General features: G+C 54.9%; 1 protein-coding gene across 2 annotated transcripts; it reads left to right on the top strand.

The window, feature by feature from the left end:
- The first annotated feature begins 1640 nt into the window (after positions 1-1640).
- RAB35 (RAB35, member RAS oncogene family) lies at positions 1641-18182 on the top strand. 2 transcript variants are annotated; one of them, XM_023241479.2, is made up of 6 exons: positions 1664-1874; positions 7273-7323; positions 10002-10125; positions 14220-14344; positions 14434-14558; positions 15928-18182. In XM_023241479.2, the coding sequence occupies exons 1-6, from the start codon at positions 1823-1825 to the stop codon at positions 16054-16056; spliced, it is 606 nt and encodes a 201-aa protein (XP_023097247.1). In that variant the 5' UTR covers positions 1664-1822; the 3' UTR covers positions 16057-18182. The 2 variants fall into 2 exon arrangements, with proteins under 2 accessions (XP_023097248.1, XP_023097247.1); XM_023241480.2 differs by lacking the exon at positions 14434-14558 and having other exon boundaries at positions 1641-1874; positions 15928-16034.
- Positions 18183-18778: the final 596 nt, after the last annotated feature.

Raw genomic sequence — 18778 nt, 5'->3', positions numbered from 1 at the left:
CCGAAAGATCACTTTTTAAAAATAATTTTTTAAAGTTTGAGAGGGAGAATCTCAAGCAGGCTCTGTGCTGACAGCAGGGCTTGAACCCATGAACCAAGATCATGACGTGAGCTGAAATCAAGAGACTGAGGCTCAACTGACTGAGCCACCCACGTGCCCCCAAGGACCCCTTTTAAATGGTCATATGAAGTAATTCCTCTCCCAGGTAGTACCTTCAGATTCCAAGCCCATGTTTTTCTGACATCACCACACTCGATTCTTAGCTCCTGGAAAGAACCCTCAAAACTGGAGTATGACGCTCCATGAGCTGTTCAAGGATCGTCCCTGCAACATTGTTTACATAAAACATTACAAACGACATGAAGGCCTATCAATAGCAGAGTGGTTAAAGTACAACCCTATGACCGCGTACCATACCACGCGGTTGTTAAATGACAGAACGTCCAAGCATATTGTTAAAAAGGCAACGTACATACATGTATGTGTTTGCACAGGCACAGAAAATTCATTGAAAGACATTTATTAGTTCAACAAATAGTTCTTAAGCACTTTAAGGTGTCCAAGGAACTTATTAACAAGAGTTAACTGTGAGGAATGGGTCTGAAGGAAAAACTAATTTGTATTTTTGGGTAAGCTTCTGTACATTTTGTTTTTTAACCATGAGCATTACTTTTTATAAAGTCAACATGTAAGTGATAAAACAAGTGGGAATATTCAACAGATACTTGACGGGAAAGGGACAGAGAGCTATAAGGAACTTAGGGATCTCTGCAATTCTCTAAGCAGGATGGTAGTAGGAGCATCTCCCTTTTAGGGCAGGTGGGAACTTACTCTAAAACTGGAAAAAACTGGAGCTGATGATAAACCCAATCCCGCTTAATTCCTGGCAGCCCAGGTCTTCCTAACCACACGATTTTGAGATATGACTCTGTAGGCGGTGTGAAATCGAAGCCGAGGGAGCTGCCGCTTGGGGCTCCGGATGCAGCTCACAACGGCTCAGCGTCAAGTTGGACGGGACTCTGATTCTGGAACTGCCGTCCCCATTTTACCAAGGAAGCAACGCAGGCTCCGAGGGATCACGGGGCTAGGATGGGATTCAAAGGCCACACTCCTCTCACGCTCCGCTCCGCGGGCGACTCGTGTCCTGCAAAACCGGGTAGCCACCGGGTGCCTGGGCATTCAGTCCGCAGGCCAGAGACCAGCACCTCAACGGCGGCGTCCGTGCGGAAGGGGGCGGAGTGTCCGGGTCCTGGGTCCCGAGAAACCGGGAGCTCGGCGTAAGCCCCGCCCCCAAGGTCACTGCGTGCCTGTCTTTCCGTCTCTGCAGCGCCTGCGGCTCTTGAAGATGAAGGAGTCAGTCCGTCCTGGGCCACGGCCGGGCTTCTCCGGCGCTCTCGGCGTCCTTCACGGCTCCACGGCACCTCCGCTTTCCAAGCACCCGGGGCCGCGGGCGGCTGCGGCGACATTAGCCGAGAAGACGTAAGGAAGGCAAGCCCGCGCCCGCGGGACCTCGCTAAGGCGCCTGCGCGGTGCGGGAGCGCGGAGAGGGCGCGGCTGGCCGCGGCTGCGGCTGCGCAAAGGCGGTGCCAGGAGCTGCGCCTGCGCACTGGCGGGGCGGGGCGGGAAGAAGGGAGGCGGCGGCAGCGGCGGCGGCTGCTGAAGAGGAGGAGGAGGAGGAGGGGGAGCGGAGGGAGGTGTTTCTGTCAGTTCCGGCTGTTTGTTCGGGAAGTGGATCCGCCGCTGCTGAAGCAGCCCGGAGGGAGCTGCGGATCGCGAGGCCAGCACCGACCCCGCCCGCCCGCGCGCTCCTCCCCCGCCCGCCATGGCCCGGGACTACGACCACCTCTTCAAGCTGCTCATCATCGGCGACAGCGGTGAGGGCCGCGGCGGCCGGAGGTGGCGTGGGCCCTGCCGGGCGCGGCCCACGGGGGCCTCGGGGCGGGCGGGCAGGCGGGCGGGGAGGTGCCGGCCCGCGCGGGGCGGGGCTGCCCGGCGGCCGCTGGCCCCAGGGGCGCGCCGAGGGGCTGCGGGCGGCCTGGAGGTGAGGTTGGGGCACCGGGCTGCGGACCGGAGGGGCCGGGCGCGCGGGGCGCGCTGGGGTCGGGGCTGGGGCGCCGGATCCCCTTGCCGCGCCTGCCCCTGTCTCACGTGTGACCTTGGTCAAGTCGCGCGATGTCTGGACTTGGAGAGACCCGGGTTCGAGTTCTGGGACTCCCAGCTTCCTCACTCTGTGACCTTGGGCAAGTTGTTTCGCCTTTCAGAGCCTCAGTTCCCTCATCCGTGAAGTGGGGACTTGCCTCGCTGGGGTGGTATGAGTATTTGATGAGATAAAGCTGGCAAAGAGCTTAGCGCCCAACCCGGTGTAAAGTCAGCTCTAGGTAGATGGTAGCTATTGATGTGATTGTTAGTGCTCTTTGTAAGCCTCAGTTTCTTCCTCTGAAAAATGGGGATATCCCCAGGACTTACCTTTTGGGATTACCTCGCACTGGGCCTGGCACATTCCTGTTGAGTTATTTTGTCTGTATGGTTCTGTTTCCCTATCTGTAAAATGGAGTAATAGTAGGATCTGCCTCACAGGGCTGACTGGAGTATTCAGTGAGATAATGCACACATAGTGTTGGGGACAGTGCCTGGTAGGTAGTGAGTGCTCAGTGCGTGTTTGCTTTTACATACTTGTCTACTAGATGGATATTGGAGGTGGGTCAGCCAATATTACAAAAGGGCTTTGACCATATATACACTCTTGGAGAGCTCCTAGCTCGGTGCACTGCCCCTTCTCCAGGGCCTGGTGCAGTGCTTTGCACCCAGTAGGCGCCTGATACACATTTGTTGAATGAATGAATGAATGAATGAATGTTAAGTATCCTTGTAAAAGATAGGTTGGTTTCTGGGAAAGGGTGGAGGGTTTTAGAGGTGTTTGGAGTGTGGCAGGTAAGCAGGTTTATGGGGTGACCAAGAGGTCAGGGAGGCAGGCCTTGGGAGGTTTATGGGAGCATAGCTGAGGTGCTGGGATTTTATGATGGGGAAGGAGGCTTGGAAACAGGCCAAGTTTATAGACCAGACCTGAGTTGAGTGTGGGCAAGGGAGTTATAGGCAGACGCCAGGTTGGTGGTGGAGCCCATGGATTTTTCAGGAAAGAGGGGACCAATCAAAGGAATTGTAAGACCCTGGGAGGAGTGTTGGGTGACACTGGGCCATGGAAGTGAGTGAGTTTTGGTCTCACTGTGAAGCTAGATTGGGATGTGGTTGGTGGTTTGGATCTGGTGAAAGACGGTTGAGGTTTCTGTGGTGACTGGTGGAAGGGAGAGGTAAGGGGGAAAAGTTAGGAGCCAAGAAGGGAGACACAGAGTAGCTGTGGTCAAGGAAGGAGTTGGATGGGTGGAGGATGGATTCATTGTGGTTTGAATAAAAGAAAACCAGACAAGCTGCGTAGACTCACTCTTGGAGATAGCCTCTGGCATTCCTCAGGGTCCCAAGGCTTAAGCCTTAGCAGGATTTGATTTCAGCCCCGGCCTTGGTTCCCAGGGACTGATACTAGGGTGATTTTCTCTCCCTTTTGGAATTAAAGTAAGCCTACCGTGGTCAGGGGTCCCTATCCCTCTGCAAGACATCTAGGGCTTGTGTGTTGATATCCAAAAATGAAAAGCATAAACTCAGCAAGAAGATGCGGCTTGTTGGCTTTTCTCTGTAAAACCCGGGGGATGGTTCTGGCCCCCTTTCTCACAGTCCGTTTTGGCTGGGGTATTGATTTTTCACTCAGAAGTCAGGTGTGGGAGGAGACTCCCTAAGTTACATGCTGGCTCCTAGTTCAGTCTGAGCTTGTAGAACTACGTCGTGTACAGGAGTCAAAGCTGGACGCTTATGAGCCTGGGAGATGGTAGCCATGGAAGTTCGGACTGAGCTTGGCACCTGAGCGAGGAACTGGACGTCGGGCATTGCCCTGGACTGGCTCCTTATGTGGAGGCTTCCTGAAGGCTTATCAAATGATGTCACAGACGCTCATCTGGTTCTCACCCGCTGCCTGTGTGATCTGTCACATAAGGAAACTAAGGCTCAGAGGAGCTGACTTGCCCGAAGTCACACTGCCCGTCACAGGCAAAGCTGGGGTCGATGCACGTTGGTGCTGTACGTGAGCAGCTGGTGTCAGGCCTGGCAAACGAGGGCCCTCGATGAATGTTCGTTTCTTTCCTTATAAATCTAGAATTCTTCCCACTCTGCTACATCGTACACACTTCTGGAATACATTTCCTCATAGTTTGCAGCTCTTTACGGCTAAGGGTCTATGCTTTCTCTTAGGCTCTTCTGACATCGCGTCTGATATGCAACAGCATTTCACATGATCGTTGGGGGCAGCCATCCTTATTCTTAGACTCTGGACACTGGAGTGGCTGTCAGAGAACTGGTTAAAGCCTTTTACTTTATAGAGGCGCTCTGAGCTGAGGCTCAGAGAGAGGAAGTGACTTGTCTGAGGTTGTACAGTGAGTCGGTGGCTGAGCCAGGATTAAAGTTGTGAATGCGTTACTCGAAGGTGTAAGGGTTTCCAACAGTCCAGAACTAAAGCTGAGACAGAGTGGGGCTGAAGGCGGGACTTTTATGGGGGCTTTTTGAGGACCAGAGCATCTGCGGAGGCCAAGAGGCAGAGAGCAGGGGAGAGCAGTGATGACTGAGAGGGGCCTCTATGGTGTTTGCCAAATAAATCTGTCTCCTGGCTTCCAGGAGGCATTGAGTTCGGGGGCCTGTGCTCTTTGCAGTGTAGAAGGTGATGGGGCTGGGCTGGTTGGGTTTCATGCTGGGTATGGCCCTTGGGAAGCCCTTGACTTCAGCTGTGAAGGTAGACTGGTCACTACCTCTCTCCAGCCAGTGCTGTGGGATGAATGGAAGAAGTGTGTTTTCCCAATGAGGCTTCTTCTGGGGGTACTTAGGAGATGTCATTTCTCAGGGTGGATTTCTCTTCCTTTCAAAGGGAAGAGCAATGCCGGAGGTTGGTGTCAGGCCCAAAGCAGCAGTTACTGTGGTGACTGTAGTGGTCTTTCTGCAGCCTGGTGGTTTTCAGCAGCTCTGCAGAGCATAGGGGTGAGTGAAGGGGACTCACAGAGGCCAAGCTGGAGGGTATGTTGCTGCTCCATTGCTTCTTACAGAGAGAACCTCCTCCTTCCCTGTTGTAGGTATCCGGGAGTCACATAAAATTCAAGTTTGAAAAAGGATTCTGCTGCCCCTCCACCCCCACCCCCCCGCCAAAAGTTTGAAAAACATTGCTTCGGCATCTGTGAATGCTGCAGTCACAGCATTAGATGGCATAGCTGTCAGTGCAATTGCCATTTGTTTAGTCCTAAATTCATTAAACAGTGCTTTGTTGGTGTCTACTAAGTGCTGGGCCCAGCTTCCAGCTCTGTAAATGTCCAGGGTGAGGGAGGCAAGATCTTCCTGGAGGAACTCACGGCTAGTGGCCCAGACACAGATTTTAGCTGAGTAAGCGGACCAGAGGGCTCCAGGAGGAAGCCAGGGAGCCGGCAGGGCTGATGGGGTGTTGGCGCTGGGCAGAGCGCCGTGAGGGACCCAGCCCAGGACTCGGGCTCTCCTTGGGTTCGGCAGGAAGCCTCGCAGAGGCAGCAATGAGGAAGTGGCTCTGAGTGAGAGCGCTGCAGGCACAGGGCAGCAGGTACGGTGGGTGTAGCACCCGCCTGCTCAGAGCCGCAGCCCCGGCCTGTCTTTGGGAAGGCAAGGCCCAGGTTTGCTCCATGAAACAACTTCTTCTGGGTATCCCTGGACAACTCACTTCATTGAAGAAGTCCCCAAAGAGATACCAGAGAGGATGTCTGGGGTTGGTTAGCTTTAGAGAAACAGCAGGGGATGGGGGCGGAGGCAGTCTCTGATGAATGTTGTGGGCTCCTCCCCACAAATTTGCACTTAGTTTGGGGGCTCCTGAGACCCTAGTTTAAGATCTCCTCATGTCTGTCATTGGGAGTGCTGCTGCTACAAATCTAAGAGTGAGATGCACGAACCCCTTTGGGATCTTTTTATTTCCACTTCCTGAAAGAGACTCAGGAAGACTCCCCTTGCAGTATGTATTGGAAGGAGCTGTAGAGCCCTGGAGGCGATCCTCCTGGATTCACAGCTCAGCCCCCCGCTTCCCTGCAGAGGCCCTGAAGGCCAGCTGCTTAGCTGCCCAGAGCCTCAGGTACCTTACCTGAAGAGACACAGTGGGAATTACAGGAGCATCAAAGTGCCCACTGGACATGGAACTCTGTGTGTATGGATTCTTTCCTTCTGTGGTCGGTTCACCCAGTTGGCCTTAGGGGTGGCAGGGGTAGGGGATGGGACACGGGGAGACAAAGCAGATGCCCAGGCTAAAGCTGCTGTGTGCTGAAGGAAAGGGCAGCCATGCTTATGGCATTCTGCTTGTTCTCTGAACAAGGATGCCGGGGGATGCCACGATAAGTGAAATGGTCTGAGCACACGTGGGCTGTTGGGCTGACAGCTGTAAGGCAGATACTCCTGCCCCATCCATGCAGCTGGCAGTGACCTCAGGGGGAAGATGGCTGGCAGTTGGTTTGTGTTGTCTAGGCCTCCGTTTTCTCACCTGCAAAATGGCCCTGATGATCTCAAAGGTCCCTTCTAGCCCCAGAATTCCTTGGCTCATGCTGTCCACAGACTGAAGCCCCACACACTGTACGCTTTTCTAGGGACCGTGTTTTAGACATACTTTGGGGCTAGTGTCATTTGGCTAACCTTCTCCCTGCTTTATTTTTGTTCTCTGGTGTCTTCCTCTGGGTTTCATCAGCACAGGGCCTGGGCATGAGCCCCTTTCTCATCTCTCCCCAGGGGATTTGGGACAGCTTATCTCACACCAGCACAGAGGAAAAGGTCAGAGATTGGGTGGGAGAGATGTTCTTGGTGTGTGGCCGGTTTGGGAGGTAAAAGCAGGATTGTGGTGGGAGATGGGTCTGTTGAACTGCTCCTTTTTTTTTTTTTTTTTAAAGTTTATTTATTTGAGAGAACCCGCACAGGCTCAAGTGGAGGAAGGGCAGAGGAAGGGTAGAGGGAGGGAGAGAATCCCAAGGAGGCTCCACGCTGTCAGCACAGAGCCCGACCTGGGGCTTGATCCCACGAACTGAGATTATGACCTGAGCCGAGATCATGGAGTTGGACACTTAACTGACAGAGCCACCCAAGCAGGTGCCCCTAGCACTTGGGTGCCATCTCCCTGAAGGACTGACTGGGTTAGAGGGAGGGACCCGTGCCCCCTCTCATCTCCTGCGTTCTCTCTTGCAGGTGTGGGCAAGAGCAGTTTACTGTTACGTTTTGCAGACAACACTTTCTCAGGTGAGTGTGCCCCTGGGGTGCTGCTGGGTATATTGGGTTTGAGATTCCTTTTCCAGTCTGTTTTGTCCAAAAAATCCTTTTGTAGGCCTATCCCTTTTCTACCCAGAGACTTTCTGTGCCCCAACATTTAAGAAAGTAAAAAAAGTTAAATATTATGAGTTAGCACATGCGTGTGTAAAATTTCAAATAGTGAGGTGAAGAATGAAAGCTATCCCTTCCCGTGCCCCTGCTCTGGTACCCTGGTAGCCTCTGTCCAGCATGGTGTGTGTCTTTCGGACTTTTTTCTTTTTTTTAACTCCACATGTGGTGGGTCAGCAACCGGCCTTCCCTTCAGCATATCCAGGACCATCCTTCCCCATCTCTAGCAGACCTCTGGTTCATCATTCATCAGCAGCGCTCTCGATATGTGCGTGCCTTCTGGCTGCTTCTATTTTAAGTGATGCATTGGCTGGGATGCACTGTGTGTTTATCCTTGTATAGAAGTGGAGTGACTAGGTCAGGGGGTATATGCATTGAAAACTGCCAACTTGTCTTTCAAAGGAGTGCTAAGTGACGGTACCCCTGAAGGGGTCAAAAGTGCCCCTTGTCACTTCTGACTTTTTGCCAAGAGGCAAAAAGTGTTATCATTTAAATTTGTATTTTCCTGATCACTGGTGAGGTTGGACATGTTTTTGTTTGTTGAATACGTCAGGTTCATTGCAGAGGCTTCAGCTTGGTCTCTCTGATCAAGGACTGAATGTGACTCTGTTGTTGAGAATCCATACGCTGTGGCTGGGTGCCGAGCTACAGTTAGGAAGTGATTACATGGCTGACACTTCCCTCCTGGTGGGGAGGTGGGTTTCTCCAGACAGCAGCCCTTCAGCACCACTGGTGCTGTGATGATGGCTAGGGCCGTCTTCCTGTGTGACCGAGTCTCCGCTCATCTGTAAAATGGGACTGCTCATCGTTCCTCCCACAGAGGGTTATTGCGAGACGTCACGAGTCCTGGTGCCTGGACTAAGTAACACTCAAGAAGTAGCAGTGGTTGGTTGTCGCTGTATTTTCTGTTCCAGAGCGGTAACTGCTGGGCCCTTGCTCATGTCTGGGAGCACCTCTCTTGCTCCTGTGTGCCTCGTGCTCCACCCCCCAGGCCCTTTCAGCTCTCGTCTCCTATGCCCTATGCAGTCTCTCTCCTATTTCCACCACCAGTGTCCTAGCTGAGACCGTTGTTGTTTTGTCTAAAGTGTTACAGCAGCTTCTGCCCACCCCATACCCGATGGCTCAGTCCATCGTGGCTCTGGCAGGGTCTTGCCCGTGTTTGAAAGCCTCAGCAGCCTTCTCATGTGGGCAGTTTCTACCAGCGTTTCCCCACATGGGCACCATTCATCTTGGGGCCCTGTGGTTCCTTGTGGGAGGTGCTGTCCTGTGCATAAGGATGTCAAGCAGCATCCCTGGGCTCTCTGCCCACTAGGTGCTGGGAGCACTGCCCGCCCCCTTCCCCGCCCCCCGTAACTCCCCCTGCAGCTTCTCTCAACCTTGGAAATTGTACCTGTTGTTTCAAGCCAGGCCTAAGTGTGACTACCTCTCCAAAGCCTTCCTTGATTTCTACCCCACCCTGCACTTTGACCCCTCCTATACACTTGTCACACCCCATATTGTCAGGTGTGTGTGTGTGTGCGTCTTGTCTGCAGCGCTGCGTTACACAGGAAGCCCCAAGCAGAGTGTGAATGTATGCTCTTCATCATCCTGGATGGGAATGTGACGTTGGCTAGATTTTTTCTTCAACTCAGTCTTTCACACAGATGCCCAAAGAGAACTATTTACAACGTGGTTCATGCTCTGATTCAAACCCTTCAGTGCCTCCCTGCCACACACAAGAGAAAGTCCAAGCTTGCGAAAATGGCACAAAAGCCCTGAGATCTGGCCTCGCGTCCCCCTACCTGCTTCCCACCACGTGCTTGACCTCATGTGACACCCTCTCCCCCCTTGCTGTTGCTATTTTTGTGATTATCTCCTTTGCCTAGAGCAGTGTTTTCCAAAACACAGGTCATGACTTGTGTGTTAGGAAGTCAATGTTGTGGGTCATTTACAGCATTTGGAGCGGCACAGAAAAAAAACCCGGAGTGTGTCCTGGGTGCCCCTCCACTCTCAGGCCACTGCTAACATGTCCGCGCCAGCCCCTCTAACGAAAGGAGCCTGTCTCCTCCCGGTTTTACTTCCTTTTTGGTGCTCATCACTGTTGAAATTGCCTTCCTTATCACTTTGTTTTATTGTATCCTGTCTCTTGCCCTCACCTCCACTGAGGGCTCCATCTGGATGTGGACCTTGGTGTTTTTTTGTTTGTTTTTTTTTTAAGTTTATTAATTTATTTTGAGAGAGAGGGCAAGCAGGGAAGGGGCAGAGAGAGAATCCCAAGCTGACTCTGTGCTGTCTGCCCAGAGCCCGACACAGGGCTTGATCTCACCAACCGTAAGATCATGACCTGAGCTGAAATCTAGTCGGATGCTTAATTGACTGAGCCACCCAGGCACCCCCAGACCTTGAATTTCTTCTTGTTCAGGGCTGTGTCCCTGGGGCCGCAAAAGTGCTGGGCACAAAGAGTGAGTAGGGAGGGATTGCGGAGGCCAGAGTCACCCGTGCAGGTGAAGACACGTCTGATGGGCACCCTGTGGGCCTTGCTAATGTGCGTGTGTGTGCAGGCAGCTACATCACCACAATCGGAGTGGATTTCAAGATTCGGACTGTGGAGATCAATGGGGAGAAAGTGAAGCTGCAGATCTGGGACACGGCCGGGCAGGAACGCTTCCGCACCATCACCTCCACGTGAGTCAGGCCGGCCCAGTCCCCTTCCGACTCTTCGCCACCTACACTCAGATGCAGTGTCAGGTGTCCCAAGTCATAGAGATGTCCCTGAGATGGGCCCTTGAGCTGTCCAGAGGGGGTTCCGGACTGGCTGCAGTTGCTGGCATTTGGTTGGGGGGGGGTGGGGAATGAGGTACGGCTGCTGCCAGTGGCTTTGGGCCCTGGCTCTGGGGCTGGCGGGAGAGACCAGCTGGTCAGCTTACCCTCTGGCTTTCAGTTCCTTTGTATGGAAAATGGGATAACAGCGATGCTGGCTTCCTAGGTGGTCAGATGCTTAATGAGTTACTCTTGTTAGGTGCCAGCTGTGACAGGCTGGGTTGCTGTGCAGGCTCCTGTCACCTGTTTGACTTCTTAGAGGAGGCTTCTCTCCATTGAGAAGTCTGGAAGGGCACTGGTACAGAGGAGGCCGTTGTGAGGTCTCTCCTCTGCCTCCCCAAAGCCATTACTGGGAACCTGGCTCCCCCAGTGGATTGCCTGTCTTTGCTGCTGCTGTAGTCCTTAGCTGTGAACACGAGGGGAACCCAGCTGGAGCGCCAGACAGCAGGGGTCCTATAAAGGGGGTCTTGGTTCTCGGGCCGTTAGTAGAAAAGGTTCCAGGAAGGAGCAGGGCTTTGAAGACAGTTCAGAATTTATATTTCTGTTCTACTGTGTGACCTTGGGCAAGTTGCCTAAACTCTCTGTGCTTCAGTTTTCCAGAGGGTCTTGCCTTAGAATTTGCTTTAATGCTGCATCCTGTGTGCCACGTCCTCTGTGCTTGGGCTTCACATGGATGATCCCGTTGAGCTTTCTGTAGTCGGTGCCATTATCTTCCCCATTTGACGGATGAGGGAACTTCTGAGAGGGTCCTGCCCTCAGCAAGCACAGAGCCTGAGCTCCATGCTGTGGTTTGTGCAGAGTAGGAGCGCGTGTCCGGCGTGTGGTATCGCTTCTTTGGTAGGCCTCTCCTTTGTCTCCCCCCAGAGGTTCCGGTGGGGAGGGAGTGTTGGGGGACTCTCAGGGGTGCTGGCTAGGCAGGGAGAGGGGGCTATGCCAGTGGGTGGGTGGCCCTGGTTCGAGGTGCTGGAGCCCGAGCAGACCCTGAGCAGGAGGGGCTTCTGTCCCTGGGTCAGCCGTGGTTGAGCACCTTTGTGCCATGGCCTGTGACGCCCCAGACCCCACGGGTCCCCGGTTCTGGGGCTGCCCAGTACAGCTCTCTGACTACTTGCTAGTGAGCTGCCTGAGTCCCCATGTGTTGTAGCAACTGCCAGCAAGGCCTTAAGGAGGGCAGCCAGGGTCAAGGCTCCTTGGGGTAGAATGGACGTCACGGGCAGCCCAAGCGTCCGTCCAGACCTGCACGAGACTTCTTTTGTGGGTCAGGAGGCCTGCGCACTGGCCCCACATGTCTTTACTCTGAGCTGGGATTTTACCTAGTTCATTTCACTTAATCTCGAATAAAGGGTCCTGTGATTATGTCCATTTTATGGACAAGAAAGCTGAGGCCCAGAGAGGGTAAAGTAATTTAGTTTGGTTGGTTAGTCAGGAGTTAAATTGAGGTCCATTTGATGCCAAAGCTCTCGCCTTCTCGTTCAGTCCGCGGCCCTGTTCTCTGCCGGCTCCCACCCCAAGGGACTGGGGCTGAGGCAGATGATCTGGTGTCTCCACTCAGGAAACTCGGGGTGGCTGATAATCCTGGGCCCGTAGCCATGAGAAGGGCTTCGGGCAGGGCAGTGGGCTGGGGTGCAGAGGAGCCCCCGACCTCCATGAGGTCAGCTCCCTCCAGGGCGCGGTGGGAAGAGGGTGAGCTGTGGGGGACGCTGGAGCTGCCCAGCTGCCCGGGGGCAGTGTGTGTGTGTGTTTCGGGGTGCTCGAGAAGGGGGCGGCGCTGCATGGTGGTGGCTGGTGGGCACCGGCTCAGCCCCTGCTGGCCGCCTTGCCCGTCTGGGGAAGCTGGGGAAGCTCCTTCGTGTGGTCCCCTCCTCTGTGCCGCAGGCCATGCCGAGGGGCCACAGAAAGACCTGATGAGGGTGAGGGTGGCAGGTGAAGAAGGGAGAAGTCTTGGAAGAGTTCAGGAGTTGTTCTCAGGAACTGGGGCCGTGACCTTTTCGGAGTCAGGGCGTGAAAAGAGAAACTAAAACTGCATATTGTCTGTCTGGCGAGGAGCCCTGTTGTCATCGTTTCTTCTGTCTTGGCAGCGAGGGTCTGCCAACCTGTGAGGCGTTACTGGGGCGCAGGTTGGGGAGGGACGGTGAGGTGACCAGGAAGGGAAGCCCCTCTGGTACCTGTGGCCTTGGACTGGGAGTCAGACCCAGACACTGTGACTTCAGTAGGTCACTCCACTCAGCCACACGTCTTCATTGGTAAAATGGCGACCCTCCTGTTTGTCCTACCAGGTTGCTGCGAAGATGAATAGAGCGGTGGATGCAGAGTGCTGGGTGCTGTGCCGGCCACAGAGCTGAATGGAGGTGGCGGGGGCGGGGGTGCTTTTTTTTTTTTTTTTTTTTTATCAGTGGCAGTGATGACAGGAGGCCCAGAAACACTGGTGCCCGCCTTGTCAGAGCTCATCCTCAGACTAGTTCTCGCTCTCCGATAAAGCCCCTTTCAGCATTTTTTGGCATCTTCAGTAGTCCAGCACGGAGCGCTCGGAAACGTGTTCCCCTGCTCGCACTACCTCTGCTGGCAGGGGACAGTCGTCTGTCGCCCTGGTCCCGGTGTGCACTCCTGCCCAGTCGGGTGATGCTCCCAGCAGTGGCTGCTGAGAGCTGGTCTGAGGGCGTGGCACCTGCACGGCTTGCCTGTCCGCCTGGCTGGGCTCCCAGGGCAGGGGTGGAGAGACGGGGCAGGGGACACGAGCTGGGCTGGACCCCAGAGCACGGCACGGCCTGCCTCTGCTCGCGGCTCGGGAAAGCTGCCTTCACTGCTGCCTTGTGTGCTGTTCCCGTGGTTTTCTTCCATCTGTTTGAGGGGTCCCAGCTTGTCACCGAAGGAATAGTAATGATGGTAAAGAGGCACCATCCCCTGGCCGTTGACTGTCAACCAGCCCTTGTGAAAACACAGACTATCTTTATTCCTCACACCATCTCAAGAGGGAGTACTGATATGTCCATTTCATAGTTGAGGAAACAGGCACACTGAGGTGCATGCAGTAACCTTCCCGGGGTCCCGCGGCCTTTCAGAGATGGAGCCAGGGTAGCCTCTGTCCTGTGACAGGGCCTAGAAAGTGAAGAGGTGGTCAGAGTGCCGGCGAGCGGGTAGCGAGAACGTGGCTGCACCCACACTGTGGCCAGCTCCCTCCTAAGGCTGTGGTGCGGGAGGAGCTGTTCTCCCGCAGCCTGGCCAAGTGCTCAGCCCGGATAAGGCCTGGAGTCGCATGGGGTCAACGTCCTCCGTCCATCCGACCCGTGTAAATGAATGGGGTCGCTCTGTCTGGAGGGGAATGTTTATGTCCGCCTGCCTTTCAGACCTGGCTGACCTCAGGCCGTGGGGTCTGCACATTTGGATGGTGGCACGTCCGGGACACCCTCTTCCCAGCTGTGCCCAGATACCTTGTTTCCATGCTCTCTCTGCCACCGGCAGGGATGAGCCCAAAGTGGTGGAAGGGAGGGGTCCACCTGCCCCCAGAGGAGTGAATGAGATGTTGGCCTCACAAATTGTGTCTTCTTGGAATGGCACCTTACTAAGGTTTGAGGAGAGAAAATCTTTGAATGTTAAAACAAGGATGGTGAGGATACGACATCAAACACAAAGATTACTTGCATTTTAAACATAAAACAAGAACTTCAAAGAAGTTTCAGGCTGGTGGCAGACTCAAACAACTTGATTGGCCACCTCGGGGCCACTCCCTACTCACTGGTGCCTTGGGGACAAGCGGGAGGACCGGTGTTGCGGAGTGTCCCGGTTGGGGCACGGTTCCAGGATGTCAGCTGAGGTCAGATGGAAGGCAGATGCTGGGGGTCTTACAGGAAAGCATTTGTCCGTCACCATTTCCCTGGCCACTGTCCAGGTGTGGGCGGGCGGGTCTTAGTGAAGAGACTGTTCTGGTCTAGGCTGAAGCTCTGACACAGATCCTGACCTTACAGGTATTATCGGGGGACCCACGGGGTCATCGTGGTTTATGATGTCACCAGTGCTGAGTCCTTTGTCAACGTCAAGCGGTGGCTTCATGAAATCAACCAAAACTGTGATGACGTGTGCCGGATATTAGGTGAGGCCGGACCCCCTGGGGTGGGGACGGAGGCATGGAGGGCGGCAGGGAGCCCTGCAGGGCCGGGCTGACTTTGCTTTGCCTTGAAGTGGGGAATAAGAACGACGACCCTGAGCGGAAGGTGGTGGAAACAGAAGATGCCTACAAATTCGCGGGGCAGATGGGGATCCAGTTGTTTGAGACCAGCGCTAAGGAGAACGTCAATGTGGAAGAGGTAAGGCCTGGGCCGGGGCGGCAACGGGGGAGGGAGTGGGGCCCAACTCTGTCCCGCCACAGCCCTCCTCTCTCTGCTTCTAGCCTGCCCAGAGTCCCAGGTGGCTGACAGAAAACATCATAGTAACTGCCGTTTGTTGGTACCCTACTGTGTGCCTGCTGCATGCGTTATGCTAGGCCCTTTACAGGTGGTGTTAGCTCATATCTCAACAGGCCTCAGACGTAAGTTACTTCCACATTTTATATAGGAAGCTGAGGTTCCAAATTGAGGAATATCCCCCAACTTGTAAGAGTCCCACACCCCAGCCATGCATGGTTCCCACTCAGTCGTCTGCCTCGCTGCCCTCCCCAGCCCCACCACTGGTACCTATTCCTGTTCTCAAGGCTTTCCTTAGGGCCTCAGCCTCCCAGCAGATACCCAATTGCTTTCCTGTGGCCTCCAGAGTTCAGGTTGGCACCTGCTGTGAGCCCCCCCAGAGGCTCCCAGGGATGCACATCCCCCGCAGAGCAGCTGAGCCTCCGGCCAGAGGCAGCTTCGCTTCTGCTAGGCCTGCTGGAGAGTGGTTGGGAGTCTGTGTTAGAAAAGTGGGACCTTTAGCCACAAGCGCAGGCCAGGCATGCTCGTAGCTTCGGGTGAGTCCTGCCCCACACAGTGTGTGTCTGGAGACCCAGGGATGCCAGGATCCCCACTGCTTCCCAGACACTGACCGCACAATGGCAGGGAGCCTAGGCGCGTCAAAGTCGGATTTGGGATCATAGTATGGGGTCCTTTCTTCGTGACCTTGGGCGGTGATGTAACCTGTCCAGGTTCCACCTGTCCCTCCTGTAGGTCAGGGTGGGGTGAGAGTCGTTCTCCCCCACCCCTAGGTTTTGAGGAGTAACAAGCAGATTATGACAAGTGCTTGGTACCTTTCCTGGCAGTGTGGAGGAGAGGACTGCGGGCGGGCAGGTGGGGTTCCACTGGGTCCTGGCACCACAAGGACATCTTGGGGTGGTCCGGGGAAGGTTCTAGGCGGGATGTACAGTGACACGGCATGGAGTGGGCAGGCTCTGGGTCCATCTGGCCTGTCACCAGAACAGGTGTCTTGTCCGAAGATTCTAGCTGGAGAGGTTCTTTCTCTTTTTTTAAAAGAAAGACTGGAAAATCCCCGAGATTGACTTCCCCAAGACACAGCTCATGGGGCTTTGATGTTCCTTTTTGACCTTTAGCAAACCCTAGGAAGCATTTGAGGACGTACATATACAACAACCTCACGAGTAGAAATAGGAAGCTGGGCCCAGGAGGTGGCCGTGCTGGCCAGCAGAGGCGGCACAGTGACAGGGCCTCCTCGCCGGCTGTGAGGCCCACCCTGTCTCTTTCATCCTCACAGATGTTCAACTGCATCACAGAACTGGTCCTCCGAGCAAAGAAAGACAACTTAGCGAAACAGCAGCAGCAACAACAGAACGACGTGGTGAAGCTCACGAAGAACAGTAAACGAAAGAAACGCTGCTGCTAATAGCCCACCCAGCCCACTGCAGAGACTGCGCTGCGGCCGCTCCCCGGCCCGAGGCCCGCAGGGCTCCTCGGGGACAGTCTCAGTTTCGTGCCGTTATTTAAAGAATTCTCTCCACGTTTTTGTATTGGGAGGCGCCATTGGCACTTCCTCCCCTCCCCCTCTTGAGTGCCAAGAAGGTGTTGGACGACCTGCCCTTCCCTTCTGGTGCCCCTACCCCCCCGCCCCGCCCCTCCCTCCACCCCCCACCCCACCAGCCAAGGCACCTGGGCCTGGAGAGGACGCTGCCAGCTGAGCGGACTGATTAACCAGAGTTTGTACATAATGTATATTGCTTTAACCAGCCGCATCACCCTCGTCCTGCTCTGGCTTTTGCCTCCTTAATGCCAGCCTGCTGCAATAGACCCTCCCCTCCCCTCCCCATACCATCTACTGCCAGCCACCTCCCGAGGAGACAAGATTGAGATCTAGCCACATCTTTTGCCAACCTGGGCTGGTGGAGTGGGCCTTCCAGGTTACTGTTCTCGCCTACAGGCCACTGGCTTCTGCCTCCGGCACGTAGGGTCTCCCCTGTTTCCGGGGCCTGTGCCGAGTCTCTTCCCAAGCCAGCTCCCTTCCCGCCCCACCCCGCAACCATCCAGGCAGGCAGCTGGGGCAAAGCCCGGCCTCAAGGTAGGCCTGGGGGTTCCCATTAGAGGCCTAGCCTTTTGGTTTGCAGAAAGAGTTGCTCCTGCCTTTTGGTCACCAGGTCTCTTGTCCTGCCTTCTAGATGCCTCTGAATTACAAACCCAGGGGAGCCATGGCTTTTAATTTTTACCAACCTGTTTCAGTTCCAACAGAAAGGTAGGGGTGTGTTTGTGCAGGGATGGGGCTTGCAGAGGTGCTGAGGAGTATTATTTTACAGATAAAATGAAGGCAAATCAAATGGGTTAAGTTCCTCACACTTTCTCTTCCTGAGGTTTGGTTGGCACAGCCGCAAAAATTGTGGCCTCCGCGCTTCGGGTCTGGTGGTTTTGGAAGATCTGAATGGCTTCCTGGCGCTGAAGCTGGCTCCTGGCAGAGCAGCTTTGCCTCCCGGGCTGTTCTTGATGGGAAAGGAGACCGCACCTCCCACCCCGTCTGTCGGCCTAGGGCTTTCCACCGACTTCCTGGGTCTCCGTTGCGGCACCAGGCACCTTCGAATCTGAGGAGTGGGTGCCAGGGGCTGCTGGACTGTGGGGACATCGCCTCGGAGGTGGACGGCAGGCAGCCTTGGAGCAGTGACAGAACTGTTTTAATACAAAGGCAGCATGAAGATTTCTTAGCGGGTGGGAAGGAATGGCAGCCGGGGCTGGGAGCCAGCCAGCTTTGATCCTGGTCCCCTGGAGGAAAAAGCCAGGGTCATCTGCACTTGATTACTGTCCCTCGTGGGACACTTCATCATTCACCTTTCCCCTAAAAGGATCACGTAACCTGGGAATAATTTATTTCAACACCATGATGTGTTTTGTTGGATTTCCTTTCCTAGGCGATTTTCCAGGCAAAGCCCTGACTGGACAATCACATCACACTGCAGATTTTCCATGTTAACACTGTCGATGGGTTTTTAATCAATAAAAACGGGGGGTTTCTTCTGACCTGTCCCTCCACTTCCCCAGACTGCCAAAAGCCTGTGCTTGCATGGCCAGGCCCTCGCTGGAGCCGCCTGCAGAGGTGGGGGAGCCCTGGGCCTGGGGGAGCCGTGCTGTGCAGCGTGGCCACCCTGAATGACCACAGTCCTGTGGGGGAGGGTGGGCAGCACTCACGTGACGTCAGTGTGGCAGTGCTTGCAGATTCAAGCAATAAGGGCAAGGGGTCCTGGATGTTTCCAGCCCAGGCAAGAAGGCACCATGGCTCTGGCAACTGGCTGTCCAGACCCAGGTGGTGGGGTGATTTTGGTGACGACGGTGTGCCTGTCCCACTGAGTGTTGCACGCATGAATGGGGGGTGGGGGTGGGGGATTCACAGGGCTAGACCGATGTCCTGGTGGACCTGATGTGAAATTCCTGTCGAACAAAACTTTTAAATGGTTTGCTAGGATTATTTCTGTATTGAAAGTTTCTAATTATGCTTTTTAAAAAAATACTAAAAATAAAGGTTCAAGCTGCCAAGTTTTCTTCCAGGATCTATTTCCTCTCCTCCAGCTGTGCTCTGGGTGGGCCCGGTTTCTTCCCGCCCTCTGGATCCAGCTCTTGTTTGTTCTGGTCGGAGTCCAGCACAGGTGCCTTTTGAAGCCCAGGGATGCTTTCAGAAGCCAAGTTTGCTTTCTCCACAAAAGGCTGGTCCAGGTTGAGCAGCTCCTCTGGTGTGACGCACAGGTGGGAAGCGCATGTGGGACGATGCCCCGGGAAGTGCCGTGTTCATTCCCCACGTGCCTGGAAGGATGCAGCAGTGATTTCTTTCTGGCTTGGTTTCTGGCGAGCTGCAGGGCCCACTCAAGGCTTGGGGAGCAGTGCTGGCGGGGCCCGCCCATAGCCGGGCAGCTGTAGCGTTGGCGGGGCGCCCGGGCCCCGGGCTGGTGTGGAGGCGGTCCCCACAGGGCTGTCACAGACAGGATGCCCCTTCCTGGCCGGATCCACCCACCGGTCACGACATGGGAGGTGAGCTCCCTTGTGCGTGAAGGACTCACTAGTGCCTCTACCACCACAGCCAGCTGGCGGCGCTTCTGAAATGTGAGCTGCATTCCGCCCAGACAAGCCCTCCAGGT

Source organism: Felis catus, chromosome D3, assembly GCF_018350175.1.
Source record: "Felis catus isolate Fca126 chromosome D3, F.catus_Fca126_mat1.0, whole genome shotgun sequence".
Taxonomy (NCBI): Eukaryota; Metazoa; Chordata; class Mammalia; order Carnivora; family Felidae; genus Felis; species Felis catus.
The sequence above is the reverse complement of the archived record's forward strand: the minus strand, read 5'-3'. Positions and strand labels throughout refer to the sequence as shown.

Excerpts from the sequence above, each read along its gene's own strand:
- RAB35 (XM_023241479.2), top strand. The coding sequence starts at position 1,823 with ATGGCCCGGGACTACGACCACCTCTTCAAGCTGCTCATCATCGGCGAC. Across the intron at positions 1,875-7,272 it reads GCTCATCATCGGCGACAGCG|GTGTGGGCAAGAGCAGTTTA; the intron begins GTGAGGGCCGCG and ends TCTCTCTTGCAG. Across the intron at positions 14,559-15,927 it reads AGAACGTCAATGTGGAAGAG|ATGTTCAACTGCATCACAGA; the intron begins GTAAGGCCTGGG and ends TCATCCTCACAG.